The sequence below is a fragment of a genome, unplaced genomic scaffold (genome assembly GCF_019419815.1).
Source record: "Pyrus x bretschneideri cultivar Hongxiangsu unplaced genomic scaffold, Pyrus_bretschneideri_v1 Contig3, whole genome shotgun sequence".
Classification (NCBI taxonomy): domain Eukaryota; kingdom Viridiplantae; phylum Streptophyta; class Magnoliopsida; order Rosales; family Rosaceae; genus Pyrus; species Pyrus x bretschneideri.
The window spans coordinates 10,393,190-10,419,154 of NW_025999612.1; the positions used below are offsets into that span (position 1 = coordinate 10,393,190).

At 40.0% G+C, this 25,965-nt stretch overlaps 6 protein-coding genes across 9 annotated transcripts; 2 read left to right on the forward strand and 4 right to left on the reverse strand.

Annotated features, from left to right (window-relative positions):
- The first annotated feature begins 382 nt into the window (after nt 1-382).
- Nucleotides 383-7,352, forward strand: LOC103958791 (protein TPLATE). The gene is made up of 7 exons (XM_009371113.3): nt 383-1,507; nt 1,627-2,223; nt 3,310-3,671; nt 4,252-4,555; nt 4,670-4,792; nt 5,378-5,830; nt 6,221-7,352. Exons 1-7 carry the CDS (start codon nt 383-385, stop codon nt 6,767-6,769), a joined length of 3,513 nt encoding a protein of 1,170 aa, XP_009369388.2. The 3' UTR covers nt 6,770-7,352.
- A 480-nt stretch (nt 7,353-7,832) lies between these two features.
- On the forward strand, nt 7,833-10,321 carry LOC103958792 (coatomer subunit beta'-1). Its single transcript, XM_009371114.3, has 9 exons — nt 7,833-7,952; nt 8,293-8,313; nt 8,447-8,508; nt 8,723-8,814; nt 8,906-9,231; nt 9,309-9,440; nt 9,541-9,689; nt 9,790-9,857; nt 9,954-10,321. The coding sequence occupies exons 1-9, from the start codon at nt 7,950-7,952 to the stop codon at nt 9,980-9,982; spliced, it is 882 nt and encodes a 293-aa protein (XP_009369389.2). The 5' UTR covers nt 7,833-7,949; the 3' UTR covers nt 9,983-10,321.
- Nucleotides 10,322-10,453: 132 nt separating this feature from the next.
- On the reverse strand, nt 10,454-13,660 carry LOC103938454 (transcription factor BHLH089-like). 3 transcript variants are annotated; one of them, XM_048589467.1, is made up of 6 exons: nt 13,050-13,660; nt 12,356-12,562; nt 12,103-12,168; nt 11,796-11,864; nt 11,619-11,696; nt 10,454-10,868 (listed from the first exon to the last, which is right to left on the reverse strand). In XM_048589467.1, the coding sequence occupies exons 1-6, from the start codon at nt 13,359-13,361 to the stop codon at nt 10,740-10,742; spliced, it is 861 nt and encodes a 286-aa protein (XP_048445424.1). In that variant the 5' UTR covers nt 13,362-13,660; the 3' UTR covers nt 10,454-10,739. The 3 variants fall into 3 exon arrangements, with proteins under 3 accessions (XP_048445424.1, XP_048445423.1, XP_009346736.2); XM_048589466.1 differs by having other exon boundaries at nt 11,802-11,864; nt 13,023-13,657; XM_009348461.3 differs by having other exon boundaries at nt 13,023-13,643.
- Nucleotides 13,661-17,349: 3,689 nt separating this feature from the next.
- Nucleotides 17,350-18,503, reverse strand: LOC103958787. Its single transcript, XM_048589468.1, has 2 exons — nt 18,006-18,503; nt 17,350-17,710 (listed from the first exon to the last, which is right to left on the reverse strand). The coding sequence occupies exons 1-2, from the start codon at nt 18,447-18,449 to the stop codon at nt 17,555-17,557; spliced, it is 600 nt and encodes a 199-aa protein (XP_048445425.1). The 5' UTR covers nt 18,450-18,503; the 3' UTR covers nt 17,350-17,554.
- A 927-nt stretch (nt 18,504-19,430) lies between these two features.
- Nucleotides 19,431-21,231, reverse strand: LOC103958789 (transcription factor bHLH79-like). Of its 2 annotated transcripts, XM_048589469.1 has the most exons (3): nt 20,626-21,231; nt 19,830-19,905; nt 19,431-19,780 (listed from the first exon to the last, which is right to left on the reverse strand). In XM_048589469.1, the coding sequence occupies exons 1-3, from the start codon at nt 20,962-20,964 to the stop codon at nt 19,641-19,643; spliced, it is 555 nt and encodes a 184-aa protein (XP_048445426.1). In that variant the 5' UTR covers nt 20,965-21,231; the 3' UTR covers nt 19,431-19,640. The 2 variants fall into 2 exon arrangements, with proteins under 2 accessions (XP_048445426.1, XP_009369386.1); XM_009371111.3 differs by having other exon boundaries at nt 19,431-19,905; nt 20,626-21,229.
- Nucleotides 21,232-24,725: 3,494 nt separating this feature from the next.
- Nucleotides 24,726-25,827, reverse strand: LOC103958788 (dynein light chain, cytoplasmic). Its single transcript, XM_009371110.3, has 2 exons — nt 25,314-25,827; nt 24,726-25,018 (listed from the first exon to the last, which is right to left on the reverse strand). Exons 1-2 carry the CDS (start codon nt 25,413-25,415, stop codon nt 24,866-24,868), a joined length of 255 nt encoding a protein of 84 aa, XP_009369385.3. The 5' UTR covers nt 25,416-25,827; the 3' UTR covers nt 24,726-24,865.
- Between the last annotated feature and the right edge of the window lie 138 nt (nt 25,828-25,965).

The window sequence follows — 25,965 nt, forward strand, 5'->3', positions numbered from 1 at the left end:
CGTTCGAATCAAGGATCTGGATATCGGGTTTCGGATCCCGGACGTTCCCTCACCCAATTAAAATTAACAAGAAGAGAAACATGAAAGAAAAGAATTTGGGCCTTCAAATCCAATTAAAGCCCAACCCATTACCCACAAAGTGTTGGGCTGGTTCGACTCGGTTGTTGGCAACCCGGGGATTCCAACCAACTGAACCAGTTGAACCGCCAAGCCTGATACCACCACCCCATTTTCTTCCTCACCACCTCTGACACTGGAACCAAATTCTAATACTCCATTACTCAATCCAAACTCTCTCTCTCTCTCTCAAATGTTTGAAATTCCCAAATCCTAACGAACCCTAAACCAGGTCAGCTCATAAGAACGACGAAGTTGATCTCAGATGGACATACTCTTCGCCCAGATCCAAGCGGACCTCCGCTCCAACGACGCCCTCCGCCAGTCCGGCGCTCTCCTCCAAGCCCTCCAGCAATCCGCCGCCGGCCGCGACATCTCCGTCATCGCCAAGACCGCTGTCGAAGAGATCGTCGCCTCCCCCGCCTCCGCCGTCAGTAAAAAACTCGCCTTTGACCTCATTCGCTCCACCCGCCTCACTGCCGACCTCTGGGACACCGTCTGCGTCGGAATTCTCACCGATCTCGACTTCCCCGACCCTGACGTCAGCGCCGCAGCCGTCTCCATCCTCGCCGCAATCCCTTCCTACCGCCTCTCCAAGCTCATTACCGACGCGCAGAAAGAAATCAACAGTTGCTTCGATTCGCCGAGCGACAATCTCCGCTTCTCCATTACTGAAACCCTCGGATGCATTCTGGCGCGCGATGACCTCGTCACGCTCTGCGAGAACAATGTCAATTTGCTCGACAAGGTGTCGAATTGGTGGTCCCGCATTGGCCAGAACATGCTCGACAGATCCGACGCCGTTTCAAAGGTTGCGTTCGAGTCGGTGGGCAGGTTGTTTCAGGAGTTCGATTCCAAGAGGATGAGTAGACTTGCCGGTGACAAGTTAGTGGATAGTGAGAACTCGCTGGCGATTCGATCCAATTGGGTGTCGTCGATGGTCGACTTCGTGTGGAAGAAGCGGAGTGCTTTAATGGCGAGGTCGTTAGTTTTGCCGGTGGAGAGCTTCCGGGCCACTGTGTTTCCGATCGTTTATGCGGTCAAGGCCATTGCTTCGGGCTCAGTGGAGGTCATAAGGAAGCTGTCAAAGTCGTCTAAGGGGTCCAGTGGGACGGTTGTGGATTCCAATGCGGAGAGGTTGGTGGGAGTTTCGGATGTGGTCACGCATTTGGTGCCATTCTTGGCGTCGTCATTGGATCCGGCTTTGATTTTCGAAGTTGGGATTGATATGCTGTATCTGGCTGATGTGCCTGGTGGGAAGCCTGAGTGGGCTTCGCAGTCAATTATCGCAATTCTCACACTTTGGGATAGGCAAGAGTTTGCTTCTGCAAGGGAGAGTATTGTTAGAGCTGTGGTTACTAACCTGCACCTGCTTGATCTTCATATGCAGGTATATATGATTACTTCCCTTACTTCCTTTTAGTTTATTTCGCACACTTACGCACCATTTGATTCGTTAGTTTAATTCGCATGAGTTCTAGTTTTAAGGAAGGAATTGTGCGTGTGTAGGTTTCGCTGTTTAAGAGGTTGCTTCTTATGGTGAGAAACTTGAGGGCAGAATCAGATCGTATGCATGCGTTAGCTTGCATTTGTCGAACAGCTCTTTGTGTTGATCTCTTCGCAAAGGAGAGCGTAAGAAGAGGCCAGAAACCTCTTGCCGGAACTGATATAGCTTCACTTTTTGAGGACGCAAGAATCAAAGACGATCTTAATAGTGTGACAAGCAAGACCTTATTTAGGGAGGAGTTGGTGGCATCATTAGTTGAAAGTTGTTTTCAGTTATCTCTGCCTTTACCTGAACAAAAGAACACAGGGATGGAGAGCAGGGTTATTGGGGCCTTGGCATATGGAACTGGTTATGGTGCACTAAATTGGATAGAGCCTGCTTTGGAAGTGGTGGAGGTTTGCCGGCCTTGTGTTAAATGGGATTGTGAGGGCCGGACCTATGCAATTGATTGCTATTTGAAGTTGCTTGTGAGGCTATGTCATATCTATGATACTAGGGGAGGTGTAAAAAGAGTTAAAGATGGGGCTTCCCAAGACCAAATTTTAAATGAGACAAGGTTGCAGAATTTGCAGCGTGAACTTGTGAAAGATCTACGCGAGGTATGCACACTCTTCTTTTATTAATATGGTTTAGCATGTTGGCTCTTCATATATGTTGTAGGCAAGGACAGTTACTGAAATATGTTTTGCATTATGATGGAACTGTGTTTATGTAGACCATTTATGAGTTTCAATGCATTAATATGATTTTTTTTTCTTTACTGGTGAGGTGCATGGGTGTGAAATTTGTGAAAATATGATTTAAACCATTGCATTAATATGATAGGTTAATAGAATTTGGTAGTTGGTAGCACTTGAAATATCAAAGGAACTTGCAATATGGTATTGAATATATGAACCCTTGGAACTGGACTTCCTAAACAGCTAGCTCTTGAATCAGAAGTTCAATATAGAAAAAGGCTTGTTGGCGGTGGATAAACATAATCCGAAGTAGTTTTCTTCTTCCTTCCATAGACCTCACATACTCGAACATAGTTATTTCTAGAAACAAGTCAATTTTCATTGCACTAGGGTGCATTATCATAGCATAGCATTCCACTGCCAAAGGAATGAAATTATAAAGTAACAAGAAACTGAGGCAATCTAGTATCAGCAAATGAACATTTTAACTTCAGCAGATTGTTTAAATATAAGTGAATTGAATGTACAAATTTGACAATATCTACATCTGAATTCCTCTCTTTAAGTGATATATGAGACTGGAAAGAGACTGCAATACGGGTTTTTTTTTTTTTTTTTGTGAGCGAGAGCAGTGAAAACTCCCCATACCTTTCACGTAACCGGTATTTTGTGCCAGCTGAGAAAAAAGAAAAACACTGTATTTGATATTGGATCAGAGACTCCCAAGTTTTGAAAGATCATAACAAATGGGCTAGATACCAACCTTTCTATATCCTGATTATGGGCAGTTACAGTGGAAGTTTCCTAGTTCTTTTCTTTTATGACTACTGCCTCCCATATATTTTTCTTGTTTGTTTTCTCCTTTTTGACTTCTTTATTTCTCTGTTTTACTAGAAATTCCAGAGTTCCAAGCTAATTATGCTCTTTTATCTCTTGTTTTGACAACTGGCTGATTTTGTGTTATTTTCTTCTACGTGTTATCTTACACCTCTGTTAATTTGACAGGTAAATACCCCAAGAATATGTGCTCGCCTTATTTGGGCTATTTCAGAGCACATAGATCTAGAAGGTCTGGACCCACTTCTTGCTGATGATCCCGAGGATCCATTGAACATGATTATTTCGAACATCCACAAGGTTTTGTTCAATATAGATTCATCTGCTGATTCAACAAACAGGCTTCTAGATGTTCAGGCAGTTCTTTTATGTGCTCAGCGGTTGGGATCACGCAACCCCAGGGCCGGGCAGTTACTGATAAAAGAACTTGAAGAGTTCAGGAGCGGTAGTATGGCGGATTCTGTTAACAAGCATCAGAGCCGTTTGATTTTGCAGAGAATCAAGTATGTTACAAGTCATCCAGAAAGCAGGTGAGCATATTATATATTTTCGTGAACCTGTGATGGTCAACCATGTGCCATAGATTTTGGGTCGGGTGTATCGAATCTTTAATGAAGTTTCTTGTTCCTCCAATGTCTGCTTATAGTAATCTACATTCATTTGTCTACTTTCAAGAGGTGTTCTTTGTAGTTTGTTACCCCTGGGGTCTGATGCTGTATTCGGTGATGATTTCCATTCTATGATGGGTAGTCTTATCTCGTTCTATATCTTAATCTGTGTAGAGATATAGATCCATTGCACATAATTATATCGAATTTCCACAAGGTTATGATTCCTGGATCCAGATATTAGAAAGAAAATCTGTATAGATATATATTTTCAGCCTGTGTCAAACTTACTTATCCGGAAGGAGAAAATGACTTGGATCAAAGTGGAGGCACACCTCTTCAGTATGAAATTACTCTACCATGTCTGATGCATATATATGCGTGAACACTGAATTGTGTTTTTATATTTTCTACCCTCGCTTTACTAACATCTGTTATTTGCAGATGCAGTTATGCATTTGTAGTTTGTACACACAAATAAAACATAATAATTGTTTTTCAGGTGGGCAGGAGTGAGTGAAGCCAGAGGTGACTACCCATTTAGTCACCATAAACTAACTGTCCAGTTCTACGAAGTAGCTGCAGCTCAGGATAGAAAATTAGAAGGATTGGTTCATAAGGCTATTCTAGAGCTTTGGAGGCCAGATCCTAGTGAACTAACCCTTCTGCTGACTAAAGGAGTTGACTCTACTTTACTCAAAGTTCCTCCTAGTGCAATTACTTTGACTGGGAGCAGTGATCCCTGCTTCATTGAGGGATATCATTTGGCAGATTCTAGTGATGGAAGGATATCTCTGCACTTGAAGGTAAATTTGCTACTTACCTTTTGTAACTGCTGTTAAATTACCTCTATGTTCTGGGCAGACTCCAGTTTCCTGTTCATAGTTCTTATTCCTTATTGATGAATCATGAATGTGCAGGTCTTAAATTTAACTGAACTTGAGCTGAACCGGGTTGATATTCGAGTTGGGTTATCTGGTGCATTATATTTTATGGATGGGTCTCCTCAAGCAGTACGGCAGTTGCGTAGCCTTGTTTCACAGGTTTCCTTCCTACCTCTATAGTGAACTCATTCTTTGCCCCCTTTCCCTTGTCTTCTATTGCAATGCATTGTTTTTGGTTGTAATATGCTAGTCAAGAATCACTATTCTTCTAAACCAGTGCATTCTATAGTCAGTAATTGCCTTTACCAAGTTAGTGATAGTCTGTTAGTGTTTCTGGTAGGAGAATCTATAGCTTCTTGAATACCAATTTTTATTGGCTTATTTCCCGAAGAGTGAAACTGATGTGTATTTTTCCCTTTGTCTTGGTATATTGCTTGACTCGCTGGATGCCCTTTTTCAGTCACCCTTTCAAACTGTTTCTCTCTTTTTCTTCTCTCCCACTCTCCTGTTTCTGGATAAATATTCTGGCTGGAAAATCCGAGAATTGCTTTAGGATTTTAGTTCATGTGATGTAGTACACAGCTGAACAAGATCTGTTGTTTAACATTGGTGTTCAAGAATCACTGGCCTCTCTTTGTTTTTCCTTTAATTTTATGTATTTGTTTGCACTTTTGCCTTGCGTGTTGTAATTTTCTGTCTTTGACAATCAGATGTTCTGATTTTACTTGTCTTTCTTGTTACTAGGATCCAGTACTTTGCAGCGTGACCGTGGGTGTCTCCCATTTTGAAAGGTGCGCCCTTTGGGTTCAAGTCTTATACTACCCCTTTTATGGAAGCGCTGCTATAGATTATGAAGGTGACTACACCGAAGAAGATCCGCAAATCATGAGACAAAAGAGAAGTTTAAGGCCAGAACTGGGAGAACCTGTCATTTTAAGGTGTCAGCCATACAAAATTCCGCTGACCGAGCTTCTTTTGCCTCATAAGATCTCCCCTGTTGAATTTTTCCGTCTATGGCCCAGTTTACCGGCCGTAGTAGAGTACACTGGTACATACACTTATGAAGGAAGTGGCTTCAAGGCTACTGCTGCACTGCAGTATGGGGCATCTCCTTTCCTTAGTGGGCTAAAATCCTTGTCATCCAAGCCATTCCACAGAGTTTGTTCGCATATTATCCGAACAGTGGCAGGATTTCAGGTATTGTCTCTCGCTCTTTATTACTATCTGATTTGCATCTCTCTTTCGGTATTCGTTATATGCTCTATTATGGAAGTTCTATACCGTCTGGACTGATTGCAAATGTAACTGGTAAGCCAAGGCAAATCATGGCCTTACCTTACTTATCCTGCTAACAGCTGGAAGAAAGAATTTATAAAATCCAGCCGAAGTTGGTCATAAATTATGAACTTGAAAAAGTAGAATTGGCAATCAATTCGAGTAGATATTATATGCAAGTATCCTTAATTTTTATCGAAATTAAGCTACTGGTATCTTGGCTAGATGTAATTTGTTGAACCTTTAATGTTAGTGCTTTGGCCTTCTAATCAACCATACAATATTGATGTTGAATTCTTTGTCCTGGAACAGCTGTGTTTTGCTGCAAAAACCTGGTATGGTGGTTTCTTGGGCCTGATGGTCTTTGGAGCTAGTGAAGTGAGCCGGAATGTTGACCTAGGTGATGAGACTACGACCATGATATGCAAATTTGTGGTTCGAGCATCTGATGCATCAATTACAAAGGAGATCGGATCGGATCTACAGGGCTGGTTGGATGACCTCACTGATGGCGGTGTTGAGTACATGCCCGAAGACGAAGTGAAGGTGGCTGCTGCGGAGAGGCTTAGGATCTCGATGGAACGGATAGCCTTGCTAAAGGCGGCACAACCTAAGAAAAAGATTCCCAAATCTGATGACGACGAAGACGAAGAAGAAGAGGATGAAAGCGACGAAGAAGATGAGGACAAAATCAAGAAAAAGAAGGAAAAGAAAAAAGATGGCGAGGAAAATGGAAAGCCAAAGGGACCTACAACCCTGTCGAAGTTGACAGCAGAGGAGGCCGAACACCGTGCTCTTCAAACAGCAGTGCTCCAAGAGTGGCATACGTTGTGCAAGGATAGAAGTGCTAAAGTTAATTGAAGGACCGACAAAAGAAGGGAGCACCACCAATCTCTTTCCAAGTGAATCTAACAGCCGGGAATTGCCCGCCCTTGCATTTCGCGGCTCAACACGTTTGGGATATCAATGAACAGAGTTAACTTTGCTCCGTGTGGACTGCAGCCAAATCCACCACGCTCATGCGCTTGCACAGGTGAGTCTGTGAGCTGGTCACTGACAACTAACCATGTGTGTTACTCCAAGGTTTTGAGTGCTTGGCAGATGCTTGCGATTTCCACCGGGATTTGTTCGCTTTCGGCCAAATTCATCGATCACTTGCCCGGGTCTCGTCGTACTTTTCTTTACACCTTCAATCCCGGATCCAACGTTAACTGAGGCTTTCTAGTAGAAGTAGATGTTAAATTTTAGGAAATTAGTTTGGTGTTTGTGTGAAAAGTGTGCGATTAAACTAGGGTTTGTCTCTCTTCCCCCTATATTTTTGTATTTTCTGTTTCTTGGCCCATTGTTCATCATTGAATTATACAGCAGGAGAGCTTCAATTCATCATGTTGTAAAACAATTTTTGTAAAATTTGAGAATAATGTATTTTCATTCAGACCATGCATTCCAATTGATTCCTGATTCCATTCTAAATCGACGTTTGAATGTTTGGACTTGGTGTGGTCCTCGTAGTATTCCGTCCGAATAAATTTTAGTGTATTGAGACATATCAATCTTGTCCTTTACCCATATAACAAGTTGAGTTGTGGGACGAAGAACATGATTTACAAGGATTGGACAAGGCCCTCCTACTTCTCATGAAAATGACAACATTTTATTTATAGTTTCTTCTATATTCTACTACATACGTGTTGAAAGTTTCAAAAGCACACATGCATGAATGTATAATTATTCAACTTAATTTCTGATGATGTTACACAGTCAAAGGAAGGGATATTGAAACTCGATCTCCACCGTCAGTTTAATGTATATAATGAACGGACGGCATCGAACCAATCCGGTGACAACATCGGGATGAAATTGAAACCTTTGACTTTTCAGCACTGGCATCATGGGATTAGGATATGATAATTTTCCTTGACTGCTAAGCCTCACCGTGTGTATATTTAGAGGTTCCGCATCGTCCTCCATTCACAACCAGTTTTGCACATACATCAAGTTAACAATTTTCTTCATATTTCCTTCCTCCTGTTTGCTCAAAATGGTGAGTTTGTGTTGTTCATTTTTCTAGATTTTATTGTTAATTTTAATTTTAATTTTTCAAATGGGAGTGCCTACTTGAATTTGCGGATCCCATCACAAAAATATTAGAGGCGTATTATGGAAAATGATCCTCTTCGGATTCTTTTTGTGAGGATCCGGAGGATCAATCAATCATGTTCGTTTATTATATATCGTGTTGTTCTTAACTTCAATATATACACGGTTAAAATATATGACTAAAAAATTATATTATTCGGTCTCAATTTTTTTATTTTTATAATTTTAATATTGGCTGACATTTTGACTTGTTATTGCTTCTCTCTGCATTTGGTGGGAAGCAGGCTCTTTCACTCACTATTGAGGTATGGATATTCCTTTTTTCTTTTTCTTTTTTTTTTTTTTTTTCTTTTTTCTTTTCCTTTTCTATCTTATTTATTTTATGGAACTAAAATTGTCTGTGTGTTTCAACATTAACTTCAATATATTTTTTACCAGAAAGAATTTGCTCAAAACTCAGAAAGAATCAAGTCTGTGGATCAACATCCAACTGAGCCATGGTAATTGCTTGCCTTGGCAATTCTGTTATGTCTTCTGTATCTCCTCGTTTTCATTTTTTTCGTGTTCTTACCCTAAACCCTAAATCCTAAACCTTAGACCCTATTTGATGCAAGTGCAACCTTCTGCTATCTACTTTCGATCTCGTGTACGTTAATTGCTTGAGTTCTAAAAATGCAAGATAATCAAAGCTTGTTGGTAATGTTTTTCATGTAGGGTTCTGGTCAGTTTGTATTCAGGTGCTGTTTGTATCTGGAATTACCAATCACAGACCATGGAGAAGTCCTTCAAGGTCACTGAATCACCAGGTACATTATTTTCTCTCATATGTTCTTGTTGCGTGCCTACCGAAGTTTCTCTATGACTTTGCGTCTAAATTTTGTTTACATGTGCTTGCAGTCAGGTCAGCAAAGTTTGTAGCACGCGAACACTGGATAGTAACCGCGGCTGATGACACGTTTATTCGCGTCTACAACTATGACACGACGGAAAAGATCAAAGAGTTTGAAGCACATACAGATTATATCAGGAGTGTGACTGTCCATCCTACTCTACCTTATCTCTTGTCATGCTCGGACGACAACGTTATAAAGCTTTGGGATTGGGAGAAGGATTGGTCATGCACTCAGATCTTTGAGGGACATTCTCACTATGTGATGCAAGTGGCGTTCAATCCACATGACGCCGATACTTTCTCCAGTGCGTCTCTTGATGGCACTGTCAAGGTATTGCAAGGATTGTTATTTGTGCAAACTTAACTGTAGAATTTTCAGTGTCATGGCTGACACTCATACTTTTGCAGGTATGGAGGATTGGGTCCGCTGCTCCGGAGTTTACATTCGAGGGCCACTTAAAAGGAGTGAATTGCGTTGATTACTTCATTCGCGACAATAAAACGTATCTATTGAGTGGTTCCGACGATTTTACTGTTAAGGTTTGTCATGAAATGTTGGTTATATATACATGTACTGAATATGATGATCACGTGTTCGTCTATGCGTGCATATGAATTTGAATATATTATGTCCATGCAGGTATGGGACTACGAAACCAAAAGCTGTGTCCAAACTTTAGAAGGCCATGAGCACAATGTAACTGCTGTATGTGTTCATCCTGAGCTTCCCATAATAATCACAGCTTCTGAGGATGGGAATGTTCACATTTGGCATGCAACCACTTTTAGGTAACCGTCTTTTATGATTCAAAATATTTTCACCAGAAACGCAGTTAACTCGATTTCTGTTTACGTATTCATTTTGTTACCCGTTCTTACTGTCTTGCAGGCTAGAAAAGAGACTGAGCTACGATCTCGAAAGAGTTTGGGCCATCGCGCACTCGAAGGATCAGACAAGTGAGTTTTTTCCTTCTTTTTGTTGTTGTTAGGATTCGTTTTGTTGTGGCATTTGATTGATTACCAGTGATATAAATTGATTTCGTACTTCTGCAGAGTTGCATTTGGATTTGACAAAGGAATAGTTGTTGTTAAAATGAATGGGTCTGTTGATCTCCAAGCTTAGAAGGAAAGGTTGAAGGAATAAAAGACATCTAGTGATCATGTGACTAATACCTTATCAATAAATGATTTTGACACACAAGATTAATATACTTGCTGACACGTTCTCTAATATTAGTGGATTTCACCGTTGTATGTAAGTTTCGTATTGCCAAGTGTGTCAGCAAGTATGTTAGTTTTGTATGTCTAAATAGTGTCATCTGTACCGCGTACGGTAAAAGAATTATCCCAAGAACTTTACGGTGTTACTCTTATTGTTGTATTATATGTATGAATAAAACTATAAAGAATGTTTCGAATGATCCTTGAGATTGATATAATTCTTTACTTTGGTTCCTGAGTTTTTTTCTTTTCAGTCGTTTAAGATACAAAATTATACCTGAATTTTTTCGCTGATTCCGAATTAAAAGTTCATGGCATGAAGTAATACCATGTAAAAATAATCAGATATTTTACAAATAAAATCCAGAAATCACAATCCTTCTGTTACACATATCAACTACGCCGTTATAACGTATTTTCTTAGGGACTAATACAACAGAGTAGAGTATAATAATCTAGTCAGACGATAGATACGAAGATTAGATGTTCCTACGGTTAATACCCCTGATTACAACAGTAAGAATGATCATACATTTGGCAAACACACTTCTGCACCAGATGTAGAACCCTAATATCACATCTGCCACCAATTACGACTTGAACAATAATCCCTTGAATTTACGTTGTTCTTTCGAAACTACCACCAACCTGCATATGTAGCCATTCGGGCTGTGAGCTTTGGGCGTACTCCCTTGGTGTGTGCGAGCCAAATAACAACCCTGCAGCGTCAAATGGCTGTGCACCGAGCTGAAACACCAGGTCAACACGTAAGAAACTCATATAGCGCATAGCTTGTCTTTCCGTGTTTTGAAAGAAACTTTACTTGTTCAACCGATGAGAGAGTGGATAATTGCAATATGAGTTAACGGGACGAGAATCTAAACAAGGATAATGTCATCATGATGATAGAAAAGAACTGTGATCCTGAGAATTAGGAGGCAGCGGAATGGTGATAGCATTTAAATTCGAGATGGAAAACGAAAGAGGACTTCACCCTTCATGGGAAATCAAGGACTAAGAAAATATCATTACTATCGTGTTGTTATGCTCAAAGAGATGACATGATGCATTAATGTCATCGCAAATAATACAAGAGATTTTCCGGAATCTTTATGCGTATAGCAAGGGTTAGGTTATAGAAAAAGATGAGCGTAGAAGGAAGTGCCTTGCTGTGCATTCCCTTAACAATGCCACAAGAAATGCAAAACTACAAGTCTTGGGAAATCAAGAGCAACAGTGTGGTGTCCAGCGGCCAAGCTTACGACAAGCACACTCCTCTGTTGACAGACATTTACATTCCTTGATGCATCTCTAAGATTGAAAACTTGAACCCAAAAAATCCTAGATGAAGGTTTACATTCTAAAAAAGCAGTAGGGTCTTCAGAAATTTATTGAACTGGAAATAAAAATGCATTTCAAGGATTATATATTGGAAATAGATCCAGAAAGAGTAGGTCAGTGGATTTTATGCAGGTTATAGAAGTGCATCTTACTTACATCTTTTGGAGGAAACGCTTCGATGGTGGGATTCATGTTCATCCTTGAATTGACTGCTTCAAGCTTCATTGAAAGGAACTACAGAATCGAATAAACAGATTACAGACTTGGGTTAAACAGTTTAAAGCAAAACCGTGTAACCAAGTACCACTAGATAGAGTCAGAAGGAATAGATACCTCCACCTGGTGCTGCAGTGATTGGATGTAATTAATGATCTCGTCAAGGACAATTGCTTTCCCAATAACCTTTTCAGAAAAAAAAAAAAAAAAGAAGTTAAACATACGTAAGGGAAACATACTTGGTGAAACATAATTGATTTCAGAATTCGGATCACTAGATAATTACCAAGATGTTTAGAATAAATCTAGTAATGAAACTGGAAACAACATATTACATAACAAAGATTCCCCTTACTAACTACGTTGATCATATGCTAAGTAAATATTATGACAAACATAAAACCAACGAGACAACATTGAATACCTTGTTGCATCCAGGAACCAAATCTTGGAGAATTTTCATCCTCTCGCTGATCTTCTCTCTCCTAGCCTGCCAAAACGAGCATGGTACGCAACATGTTCAAAGAGTGAATGAATCACACTGACTTACCAAACATGCCAATAAAACAGAAACCTATCCCTATCGATAACTACAGAGCTTGATTAAGAACATGCAAACCGTGATAGATGTTCTAGATTCTTGTACTGAACATTTAAAAGGACCAAAAGTGTATTACTCTTTCAGCTAGACTGTGGCTATCTGTAGCTTGTCCCCTTCTTGCCCTCACATGGATAAAGTCTTGCTTGGGTGGCTCGGAAGGTTTAGTGCTTTCTTCAGCTGGCTTGTTGTCACCAGCAGCTGAACTTTCTTCAACTTCAGCCCTCAAACTGCCATTTTCGTTACTGGATCCCGCTAATTTCATCCGTTTTCCACCCGAATCATTCTGTTCGAGAACAAACAGGGCAAAGAAAACAATAAACACCGATACAAAAAATTCAAGAACAATCAAACAACATACAAACAGACATCACTAACTGAAAATCATGCAGCTTAACTCGCTTAACGACACACATCACGCCATTTTCGGATGCATTAACATTCAAAATCAAGTCTTTACATATAGCTGAGATAGGCAGAATCGCAATTTCACAAACTTTACTACTTCACTCAAGTATTTTCCAACAAATAGTTTACTAAATTAAGTTCAAATATAAAGGCCCCCGACTAAAATTCGTTCCCTTTTCCAACTATTTCCCTCCATTAGCCATAATTCAGCTAAATTATAATAAAAACACATACAAAGTTCATTGCTTTAGCATTAATTTGCACCATTTTCTCAGAAACCAAACATAAAATCGAGCCAAGCAATCAAATTTCACTTTAAGGAGTGAAAAATTACGAACCAAGCCATTGCCACTACTAGTGGAAACCTGCTTCGAAGACTCGTCCTCAGAGCTCACATCCCTTCTCTTTCTTCCGCCACCGCCACCGCCACCGCCGCCGCCACTTTGCTCAGTCACAGTGGATTCCTCCAACGACCCATCTCTGTTCACAGAACTATCTCCAGGCCCACCCAAACTCTGACCCAAGTTACCCATTCGGAGCCCCAACCCACCACCGCTGCCACCGGGTTCGCCGCTAAAGGGCCAAATCTCCGCCAGGCTGTAGGATGCTGGGTTAGCTGCTGAGAAGGGAGACTCGTTGATCAGTGGAGGATCCATTTTGTCAACAACCGAATTCATTCGACCGGACCCGACCCGTTAATCCGAAACCAAAACTTGAGGTTCCCACAGAGAGAGAGAGAGAGAGAGTGAGCTTGTGGGGAGTGAATGAGGGGTTTAGTCAGCTGATGGGTTATTTAACAAGTGATTTAGAGAGAGAAAGATTTGGTTTTTAGAGAGAGAGAGAGAGAGAGAGAGAGAGAGGCATTAATGGATGATGATGAAAGTGAGAGTGAGAAAGTTAGAGAGGGAAAGGGAGGAAGGGAGGGTGGGAGTGGGGGCAGAGATGAAGCACAGTTTGATCCTTTTGGCTGGACGCGAGGAGAGCAGCGCGCAGTGCGCCCACTGTGCTTTTTAACCCCACCCGACGGTAAAAGGCCTTTATAGAGAGAGAGAGAAGCGGCTCCGTTTAGAAAGTGGACGTCCAGAAATGCTACCATCGGCGCGTTAAGGTACTCGCTCTTCTGCAATAGACACGTGGCACTCAGTCTGGGTTTTATTAGTTTATCATATTATTTAATTTCCTGTGTGAGTTGCTTGATTGGTTGATCTAAACCAGATATGGGATCAAGTGCCTAACCAATACATTTTTAGAAGGAAAGTGGGGATCAAAGGATCCAAACTCACATCTGTATTTCAAATTACTTGAAGATTCCATTGGCCATATTTCCACCCCCCCCCTGATTTTTTGTTTTTTTTCACAAAGCGATATATTAATATATTTTGATTTACAATGAAGAGAAATGAGATTTTGATTCAAAGGGACGCACATGCTATTCTAACCAACAAATTTAATTCACATTTGCACGCTTGATGATGTCATTCGCTAGAATTTTTTATTCTTCAAGAAAGTGATATTTTAATCTGTTCTAATAGACGATGAAGAGGAATCATATTTCGGTGCAATGAGATAGATGCATTGCTCTGACCAATTAGCCTAATTTTACATATGTGCAATTCACAATTCTGTTAATGTGGTTTGGACATGTAAACTGAAGAACTACATATACTTTGGTTAGTATATGCGATTATGAGATAGAGGCTCATAATAAAATAGGTAGAAAAACCTAGGAAGACTTAGAAAGAGACTCTAAGAAAAGACATGGAGTACTTGGAGCTAATGAAAGAGTTGGCGCAAAACCAAGACCAATAATGTTTTAAGATTCATATAGCCAACTCCACTTAGTAGTATAAGGTTTTGTTGTTGTTGTAATTTACTCTGAAGAAATAATATGTCAAATTCCCATAGTAAATGAGAAATACCCAATTTAAAATAGTGCCTAGAAAGTGAAAGTAACAGTTAATGTGAGGAAGATTTTCATATTGGGGCATCTTATTCCCTTTCAAAAGAGAGATTGGGTGGAAACAATGGTTGGTGGGTACTTGCACTAGTGAACAACACAAACCCTCCAAATTAAATGCTCAAATAAATTTATGTTGGGGAAAAATGCTTTTCTCTTTCTAACTTCCTTTTTCTTAAGAGCTAAATAGATTTGATAATTTGGATTATAGCACCATCAAGACCTAACCCTTCTTTTTCTCATTTGTCACAATTATTATTGGTGGTGCCTAACTTGCTTAGCAAAAAAATGGTACCCATCCAAGCAAGATTGGTTACACTTGAGAAAGTGTGTTTGAGGTTATGCCTAAAATAGTTTTGCATTTGGCCAAACTCATGTGCCCTTGTGGGATCTTGGGCATTTGCCAAAGTTAACTTGAGTGGCTTAATTTCCCTCTTAAAGCCTCCTACTCCTAATTTGGTTATCAAAACTTGATGCATTGTCTATTTGGAAATAGGGTTAAATGCTCATCTGCCCATTTCACTTTCATGTCCACCTCATATATGTTGCACCTGCCTTTCATCAAAAGTGATGTGTAATACTCAAGAGAGACTTACATACACGCTTTTTGATGTCATTGCAGCGTTTCAAACTAATAGTACAATGTTGTGTGCTTTAAATTTCTCACATAGATCGTTCTATTGGTCTGGGATGCAATGGTGGCGTACTCATAGGTGCAGGGAAGTCTCCCTGCTATTCCTCGTGTCAATTTTACTGTTTGCATTAAGGCATTAGTATGTGTCAGCTGAAACTGAATATTGAAATAAATGTTGAAGAAAGTTGTTAACTTTTCTTTTTGCCTTTTTAGTAACTCATTACAGTATGTAATCTAGTAATAGATTATTTTTCCCTAACAGTGAGGAACTAAAGAATGTTCATTTTATGGTTATTCTTGAGTGAAGCTCATCTAACAAGTTGGAGTAGGACTCTACCCCTCCAAATTTTCATGAAGCAACAAACTTGGCTCTATGAAGTTGTTATAAGATAATATTTGGCGTTGATTGAGAATATGATTCACTCTGAAACCCTGTGTTTAGAGTTCGTCGATTCAAAGATTCCGACAATTCAAGATCTAGGCTATTCAGGTTTTTGGATTTTTACAAAGTGGGCTAGGGAGATAGACTAAGATGAACCGTATGATTAAAATTGAGTTACATGAATCTCTCGGTTTGCAAGTTTCGAATACAGAGATATTGAGTGAATCTCAATTCACCTTCACAATTTTGAACAGAAAAGACAAAAGTAAACAAAGAAGAAGATAGTACAAACTGTACCATGACAACTATTTTGTGTAAGAAGTTCAACTTCGTGCTCAGTTGGGAAAGAACTTGGGCGACTTTTTTTGTAGTGACTAGTACATGGAACTGTTACAAAAATATGTTCCGGTACCTTTTGCTCTTTGTGGCTACTTTTTCAAAGCTCTCAAACAAAACCCCTGCATTCTGCATGTGATAGCCATAAAATCTACCATGCTCAATTTCTTCCTCTCAATCATTGTTCCTTCTTTTTGGATTTTTTTGGTATGAACTGAAACATAGCATGCAACGGAATCTTTAGCCGCACATCCAACCGTCCCTTCATCAGCTCCATACCAAGCATAGAAGGGTTTGTTTATAAAATTATCAATTTCCGAACTGCCATTTATGTCCATCAATATTAATAAGTGCAGGATATGTAGGTATGCAATTTTACTTCTGCCAAGGCGATATCTTTAACTCCTATGATCTACAGATTGAGAAATTCGAACTTGAGAGCAAGTAACTGGAAACCCCACTGTAATCATTGATAACGTTAACTATTATAATCCTTAAAGAGGGGAAATCTACTTGGAATCAAGTGGTCAAGAAGCTGGCCTTAATCAATTGACCTACCTCATGTACAGAAAATTGGGAATTACATCCCAATACAAAAGTAGTAAAAGTTTGCAGTATGGTCTTGATGGCAACTTTTTTATAATTTTGATGGGTAAAAGAAAGAGTCCCTTGATGGGAAATCAAACACTTGGTTTTGCTTGGATGGAGAATGGGCCAGTTAATCAGTGGTGTAAGAAATAGATTTTGGGCAGGGATGGGATGGGATGGCAATGCCCAAATTTTAAGTCCAAATTGTTAGAGGTGAAAAGACAATTTTGGTCAAAGCCACATTATTTAGGACCCTCTTTCAAAATGGTCCCATGTCCTACAGTAGTGTTTTTTGGAACAAAAGGCCCCAATTTACAAGCAAGATAAATGATTTGGAGGGTAGGGGGTGTCCTCTGAGTCTCTGACCAAACCACCAATAATATAAAGAGGAGATACAAAATACAATATAAGTTTGGAAAACAGGACACACATCCTATGAACTTTTTGGATGCCATCCTTGATGGATTGAGTACTACTTTCCATATGTAATAATAATGCATTAAAGATGGGATGGGAGAAATCTGTTATGTCATCGGTTGTACAATTATGTGTTTGCATCTCATGTGACGAAAGATATGCGATTGTTTAAACCGGTAACACCCAAGAACAAAACGGACACATAAGGCGAAAAAAACAAAAAAGAAAAAAAAAAGTAACATATAGTATGATTTTATAACAGTGATGATCACATATGGCTTAGAGGGATCTGGATTCTCTCCTCTCCCATTTTCCTTCTCCTTCCGTCCCATCTTATTTAAATACTCACAATTAAATCACGTCAGCATTTTATATTAACTTCTTTACAAAGAGAGAACAACAGAAGAAATCTCTCGATGAACAAAAAGATGGGGAGAAATTTCCATTTCTCTCTCTCATGATTTTCCCTGCATAACCAAATGTACAGTCTGGAAAGAAGAAGAATGCACAGAACCTTCTTCCTACCCTAAAAAAAGTATTAAAACTTATCAAATTTTCAGTCTGCTCTTTGTACAGTGGTCTTAAACAAGAGGATGTACAACTTTTGATCCATTGAGAAATACAGAAACCCGCTTACTGAGTGTGTCACAAATGACCCAAAACTTGTTCCTACAATGCAGTGCCATGCTGGCCCATATACCCCATCAAATTCCTGCAAAACAATTACCCAACCTTGTCAATATTTGCACATAGACGAACCAATGACTCACTACTAATCACACACGCACAGCAAACATGGGGTTTTATCACAAAAGAACTCGGTGCAATTAGTGGCAGAACCATTCATTATATATTGGAGTTTTGAAGTGGGACTTTTTGAGTTAACACAAACCCCACTAAACAATTACCAACTAATCATAAAATAAAACCCACATCAGATAGCCACCAAAAACATCAGAAAATTCAAAATTTAACATCCTAATCATGATAATTAAGCTTATAATTACCTTTTTGAGAGTCAAAGCAAGAGTCTTGGAGGTGAATTTTTCCAGGCTATCATGCGTCTTTCTTGCACACTCCACAGCATGGATCTGCATAAACGGCGGCATATCAGCTGAAACAACTCTCACCCCATTACTTGCTAACACATCCGCCAACTGCACCTGCGACCCAGACAGGGATTTCCTCCTTCCGCCGCCGCCGCCGCCGCTTGCGGCGGACGAAACCGACAGCCTCCTCCCGCTATCAAACTTCTTCTTTTCCTCAAAACCCACCAACCCATTTTGAACTTCCTTCTTCTTATTCACCACCGCCACCACATCCCTACTGAGTTTTTTGGGTTTTTCTGATTCCTCTGTTTTCTTGCTCTGTTTTTCGCTTCTGGGGTCGAATGATTTAGGGTGAGGGTTCGATTTGAGGAAAGACTTGGATGAATCCATTGACGCCGACATCGATTTGGCCTGCAAGCGAGTGTCTGTGAGGCTCTGTGAACTGCGGAGTCGTTGACTTGCGTTGACTCTGGAGGTGGGATTGGAGGTGGAAGAGGGTTTAGAGGGCAGGGAAGGAGGATCTAGGTAAGTGGAGTGCTTGGAGGGCTTTGGCTCTGTCGCTGCTAACATGCGCCGGTGGGTGGTGCGGTTAGACATGATGGTGTTTTTTTTGGGCGGTGGGGGGTGCATGAATGGGGATGAAATGAAAGTGGAAGTTTTGGTTTTTGTGTTGTTGTGTGTTTGGGTCAGTGGTGGGGTTGGGTGGATTGGGACTTGTGTGGTGAGATCTAGGCACTATTGAGTTCTAACATGCGCCGGTGGCGGAGGAAAAGGAAAAGGGCGGGAGGGGCCTCGTGATGTTTTGACCGTTGACTCACCCAACTATCTAAATCCCATGGGAATTTAGTGTTTGAGTTGGCTAGCTAGGGCAACATTTTTGGGATCTTGTCTTGTAATTTGAGCGTAGGGGAAGGAATTTGGTTGCTCCCCTACAAGTCCTATTTATTCGCTTAGCGGCATTTAGTATTCGTTTAGTTGAACGTTTCAGATCTGGCTCATAAGAATTGAAAACGATTTATAGTGAGTTTGATACTAAGTTGTGAGCGAGTAAACGACATAAGTAACTTTATAAACATCTTACATTGTCGGAAAAAAAATTTGAAAAAGTAGGATGTAATTTTCACAAACAAGACAAATTATTACTTAAAATTGAAAATTAATACTAAACAAACAATAATCGACATTCACAAGCTTTAGTCCAGTTATAACATTCTTCACCTAGTAAGAAGTATTTTTAAGTTTAACTCACATGAATGCAAGGACAGTATATACTTGTGTGATGAATTCAAATTCAATACTTAGTTGTGGCCGAGACGTGGCTCGTCCATTGTTGTGATAGCATAACTTTGTTGCATAAAAAACACTAGTCCTTGGAGATCAGTGTAACAAAAATTCATCAAAATCATCGATTTGCATGTTCCTTAAAAGAAATTCAATACAGCTTAAGTTGACAAGCTTTACTAATTTACAGAGATACAAGGAGACGTGAAATTTTGGCCGGCCGACGGTCCGACCTTAACCAGTCTAAAATGGAAGAGGAGTGGGGAGGAAAAACAAAAAGGGAAGCCGAAATGTTCATTACGTCGCCATGATCTACAAGACACTGGTGTTCAAAGAAGAGCCCCGCGTGACAAAGGGACTACATAGCCCGAATCTAATTCCATGGACTTGGCAATCGAGCGTCTTTGAAAGCAGAAGTGCCGCCGGACGCTGCAGGGGATGGAGAGGATGCCATGTAATTGGTTCCTGATGCAGATACAGTGGGTAGATTTGCAGGATGCCCCTGTTGCCCAATGGGAGCAAAGCGCGATGGACTAGTGCCGGTTGGCCCTAAACTTGCTCGAGAGGGGTGTGGAACCTGCACACAAATTTGATAACTGAGTATAAGCTCATGAAAATGTAGCAAAGCAAAGAGACATCAATTGTTAACTATTTCCTCAAATTTCTAATATTTTCTCTTGTGGAAAACTACTTTTAACTTGTAATTCAAAAGATTCTTAATTTATATGCTCTCACAAGACAATGATAAAACCATCAATACGGTGGTCGACACAAGTGAAAACATAAACGAAACGTGCATAGACACTTGGTTGGTACTGTAAAATAATGAAAACATAAACGAGACGTGCATGGACACTTGATTGGTACGGTGAAAGTAGTTCTAGAAGTAGTAACCAAAATGCATTACAATCAAACAACATACAAACTGACATCACTAACTGAAAATCATGCAGCTTAACGACACACATCACGCCAATTTCGGATGCATTAACATTCAAAATCAAGTCTTTACATATAGCTGAGATAGCAGAATCGCAATTTCACAAACTTTACTATTTCACTCAAGTATTTTCCAACAAATAGTTTACTAAATTAAGTTCAAATATAAAGGCCCCCTACTAAAATTCGTTCCCCTTTCCAACTATTTCCCTCCATTTTCCATAATTCAGCTAAATTATAATAAAAACACATACAAAGTTCATTGCTTCAGCTTTAATTTGCACCATTTTCTCAGAAACCAAACATAAAATCGAGCCAAGCAATCAAATTTCATTTGAAGGAGTGAAAAATTACGAACCAAGCCATTGCCACTACTAGTGGAAACCTGCTTCGAAGACTCGTCCTCAGAGCTCACATCCCTTCTCTTTCTTCCGCCACCGCCACCGCCACCGCCGCCGCCACTTTGCTCAGTCACAGTGGATTCCTCCAACGACCCATCTCTGTTCACAGAACAATCTCCAGGCCCACCCAAACTCTGACCCAAGTTACCCATTCGGAGCCCCAACCCGCCACCGCTGCCACCGGGTTCGCCGCTAAAGGGCCAAATCTCCGCCAGGCTGTAGGATGCTGGGTTAGCTGCTGAGAAGGAAGACTCGTTGATCAGTGGAGGATCCATTTTGTCAACAACCGAATTCATTCGACCGGACCCGACCCGTTATCCGAATCCGAAACCAAAACTTGAGGTTCCGAGAGAGAGAGAGAGTGAGCTTGTGGGGAGTGAATGAGGGGTTTAGTCAGCTGATGGGTTATTTAACAAGTGATTTAGAGAAAGAAAGATTTGGTTTTTAGAGAGAGAGAGAGAGAGAGAGAGAGAGAGAGGCATTAATGGATGATGATGAAAGTGTGAGTGAGAAAGTTAGAGAGAGAAAGGGAGGAAGGGAGGGTGGGAGTGGGGGCAGAGATGAAGCACAGTTTGATCCTTTTGGCTGGACGGGAGGAGAGCAGCGCGCAGTGCGCCCACTGTGGACCCCACCCGACAGTAAAAGGCATTTAGAGAGAGAGAGAGAGAGAAGCGGCTCCGTTTAGAAAGTGGACGTCCAGAAATGCTACCATCGGCGCGTTAAGGTACTCGCTCTGCTGCAGTAGACACGTGGCACTCAGTCTGGGTTTTATTAGTTTATCATATTATTTAATTTCCTGTGTGAGTTGCTTGATTGGTTGATCTAAACCAGATATGGGATCAAGTGCCTAACGAATTCATTATTAGAAGGATAGTGGGGATCAAGGGGTCCAAACCCACATCTGTATTTCAAATTACTTGAAGATTCCATTGGCTATATTTCTCCCCCCTTTTTTTATTATTTTTTATTATTATTTTTATTTTTACCGCAAAGCGATATATTAATATATTCTGATTTACAATGAAGAGAAATGAGATTTTGATACAAAAGAATGCACATGTTATTCTGACCAACAAATTTAATTCACATTTGCATGCTTGATGATGTCATTCGCTAGAATTTTCTATTCTCCAAGAAAGTGATATTTTAATATGTTCTAATAGACGATGAAGAGGAATCATATTTCGGTGCAATGAGACAGACGCAGTGCTCTGACCAATTAGCCTAATTTTACATATGTGCAATTCACAATTCTATTAATGTAGTTTGGACATGTGAACTGAAGAACTACATATGCTTTGGTTAGCATATGCGATTATGAGACAGAGGCTCATAATAAAAGAGGTAGAAAAACCTAGGAAGACTTAGAAAGAGATTCTAAGAAAAGACATGGAGTACTTGGAGCTAATGAAAGAGTTGGCACAAAACCAAGACCAGTAATGTTTTAAGATTCATATAGCCGACTCCACTTAGTATTATAAGGTTTTGTTGTTGTTGTTGTAATTTACTCTGAAGAAATAATATGTCAAATTCCCATAGTAAATGAGAAATACCCAATTTAAAATAGTGCCTAGAAAGTGAAAGTAACAGTTAATGTGAGGAAGATTTTCAAATTGGGGCATCTTATTCCCTTTCAAAAGAGAGATTGGGTGGAAACAATGGTTGGTGGGATCTTGGGCATTTGCCAAAGTTAACTTGAGTGGCTTAATTTCCCTCTTAAAGCCTCCTACTCCTAATTTGGTTGTCAAAACTTGATGCATTGTCTATTTAGAAATAGGGTTAAATGCTCATCTGCCCATTTCACTTCCATGTCCACCTCATATATGTTGCACCTGCCTTTCATCAAAAGTGATGTGTAATACTCAAGAGAGACTTACATACACACTCTTTGATGTCGTTGCAGCGTTTCAAACTAATAGTACAATGTTGTGTGCTTTAAATTTCTCACATAGATCGTTCTATTGGTCTGGGATACTATGGTGGCGTACTCAGAGGTGCAGGGAAGTCTCCCTCCTATTCCTCGTGTCAATTTTACAGTTTGCATTAAGGCATTAGTATGTGTCAGCTGAAACTGAATATTAAAATAAATGTTGAAGAAAGTTGTTAACTTTTCTTTTTGTCTTTTTAGTAACTCATTACAGTATGTAATCTAGTGATAGATTATTTTTCCTTAACAGTAAGGAACTAAAGAATGTTCGTTTCATGGTTATTCTTGAGTGAAGCTCATCTAACAAGTTGGAGTAGGACTCTACCCCTCCAAATTTTCATGAAGCAACAAACTTGGCTCTATTGAAGTTGTTATAAGATAATATTTGACGTTGATTGAGAATATGATTCACTCTGAAACCCTGTGTTTAGAGTTCGTCGATTCAAAGATTTCGACAATTCAAGATCTAGGCTATTCAGGTTTTTGGATTTTTACAAAGTGGGCTAGGGAGATAGAATAAGATGAACCGTATGATTAAAATTGAGTTGCCTGAATCTCTCGGTTTGCAAGTTTCGAATACAGAGATATTGAGTGAATCTCAATTCGCCTTCACAATTTTGAACAAAAAAGACAAAAGTAAACAAAGAAGAAAATAGTACAAAGTGTAACATGACAACTATTTTGTGTAAGAAGTTCAACTTCGTGCTCAGTTGGGAAAGAACTAGGTCGACTTTTTCTGCAGTGACTAGTACATGGAACTGTTACAAAAATATGTTCCGGTACGTTTTGCTCTTTGTGGCTACTTTTTTCAAAGCTCTTAAACAAAACCCCTGCATTCTGCATGTGATAGCCGTAAAATCTACCACGCTCAATTTCTTCCTCTCAATCATTGGTCCTTCTTTTTGGATTTTTTTTGTATGAACCGAAACATAGCATGCAACGGAATCTTTAGCCGCACATCCAACCGTTCCTTCATTGGCTCCATACCAAGCATAGAAGGGTTTGTTTATAAAATTATCAATTTCCGAACTGCCATTTATGTCCATCAATATTAATAAGTGCAGGATATGTAGGTATGCAATTTTACTTCTGCCAAGGCGATATTTTTAACTCCTATGATCTACAGATTGGGAAATTCGAACTTGAGAGCATGTAGCCGGAAACTCCATTGTAATCATTGATAACGTTAACTACTATAATCCTTAAAGAGGGGAAATCTACTTGGAATCAAGTGGTCAAGAAGCTGGCCTTAATCAATTGACCTAACTAATGTACAGAAAATTGGGAATTACATACCAATACAAAAGTAGTAAAAGTTTGCAGTATGGTCTTGATGGCAACTTTTTTATAATTTTGATGGGTAAAAAAAAAAAGTCCCTTGATGGGAAATCAAACACTTGGTTTTGCTTGGATGGAGAATGGGCCAGTTAATCAGTGGTATAAGAAATAGATTTTGGGCTGGGATGGAATGGGATGGCAATGCCCAAATTTTAAGTCCAAATTGTTAGATGTGAAAAGACAATTTTGGTCTAAGCCACATTATTTAGGACCCTCTCTCAAAATGGTCCCATGTCCTACAGTCTAGTGTTTTTTGGAACAAGAGGCCCCAATTTACAAGCAAGATAAATGATTTGGAGGGTAGGGGGTGTCCTCTTGAGTCTCTGACCGAACCACCAATAATATAAAGAGGAGATACAAAATACAATATAAGTTTGGAAAACAGGACACACATCCTAAGAACTTTTTGGATGCCATCCTTGATGGATTGAGCACTACTTTTCATATGTAATAATAATGTATTAAAGATGGGATGGGAGAAATCTGTTCTGTTATCGGTTGTACAGTTATGTGTTTACATCTCATGTGACAAGAGAGATATGTGATTGTTTAAACCGGTAACACCCAAGAACAAAACGGACACATAAGACGAAAAAAGAAAAAGAAAAAAGTAACATATAGTATGATTTTATGACAGTGATGATCACATATGGCTTAAAGGGATTTGGATTCTCTCCTCTTCCATTTTCCTTCTCCTTTAGTCCCATTTTATTTGAATACTCACGATTAAATCACGTCAACATTTTATATTGATTTCTTTATAAAGAAAAAACAATGGAAGAAATCTCTCAATGAACAAAAAGATGGGGAGAAATTTCCATTTCTCTCTCTCATGATTTTCCCTGCATAACCAAACGTACAGTCTGGAAAGAAGAAGAAGGCACAGAACCTTCTTCCTACCCTAAAAAAAGTCTTTAAAACTTATCAAATTTTCAGTCTGCTCTTTGTACAGTGGTCTTAAACAAGAGGATGTACAACTTTTGATCCATTGAGAATACAGAAACCCGCTTACAGAGTGTCACAAAAAACCCAAAACTTGTTCCTACAATGCAGTGCCATGCTGGCCCATATACCCCATCAAATTCCTGCAAAACAATTACCCAACCCTGTCAATATTTGCACATAGACGAACCAATGACTCACTATTAATCACACACGCACGGCAAACATGGGGTTTTATCACAAAAGAACTCGGTGCAATTAATGGCCGAACCATTCATTATATATTGGAGTTTTGAAGTGGGACTTTTTGAGTTAACACAAACCCCACTAAACAATTACCAACTAATCATAAAATAAAACCCACATCAGATAACCACCAAAAACCTCAGAAAAATCAAAATTTAACATCCCAATCATGATAATTAAGCTTATAATTACCTTTTTGAGAGTCAAAGCAAAAGTCTTGGAGGTGAATTTTTCCAGGCTATCATGCGTCTTTCTTGCACACTCCACAGCATGGATCTGCATAAACGGCGGCATATCAGTTGAAACAACTCTCACCCCATTACTTGCTAACACATCCGCCAACTGCACCTGCGGCCCAGACAGGGATCTCCTCCTTCCGCCGCCGCCGCCGCTTGCGGCGGACGAAACCGACACCCTCCTCCCGCTATCAAACTTCTTCTTTTCCTCAAAACCCACCAAGCCATTTTGAGCTTCCTTCTTCTTATTCACCACCGCCACCACATCCCCACTGGGTTTTTTGGGTTATTCTGATTCCTCTGTTTTCTTGCTCTGTTTTTCGCTTCTGGGGTCGAATGATTTAGGGTGAGGGTTCGATTTGAGGAAAGACTTGGAGGAATCCATTGATGCCGACATCGATTTGGCCTGCAAGCGAGTGTCTGTGAGGCTCTGTGAACTGCGGAGTCGTTGACTTGCGTTGACTCTGGAGGTGGGATTGGAGGTGGAAGAGGGTTTAGAGGGCAGGGAAGGAGGATCTAGGTAAGTGGAGTGCTTGGAGGGCTTTGGCTCTGTCGCTGCTAACATGCGCCGGTCGGTGGTGCGGTTAGACATGGTGGTGTTTTTTTTG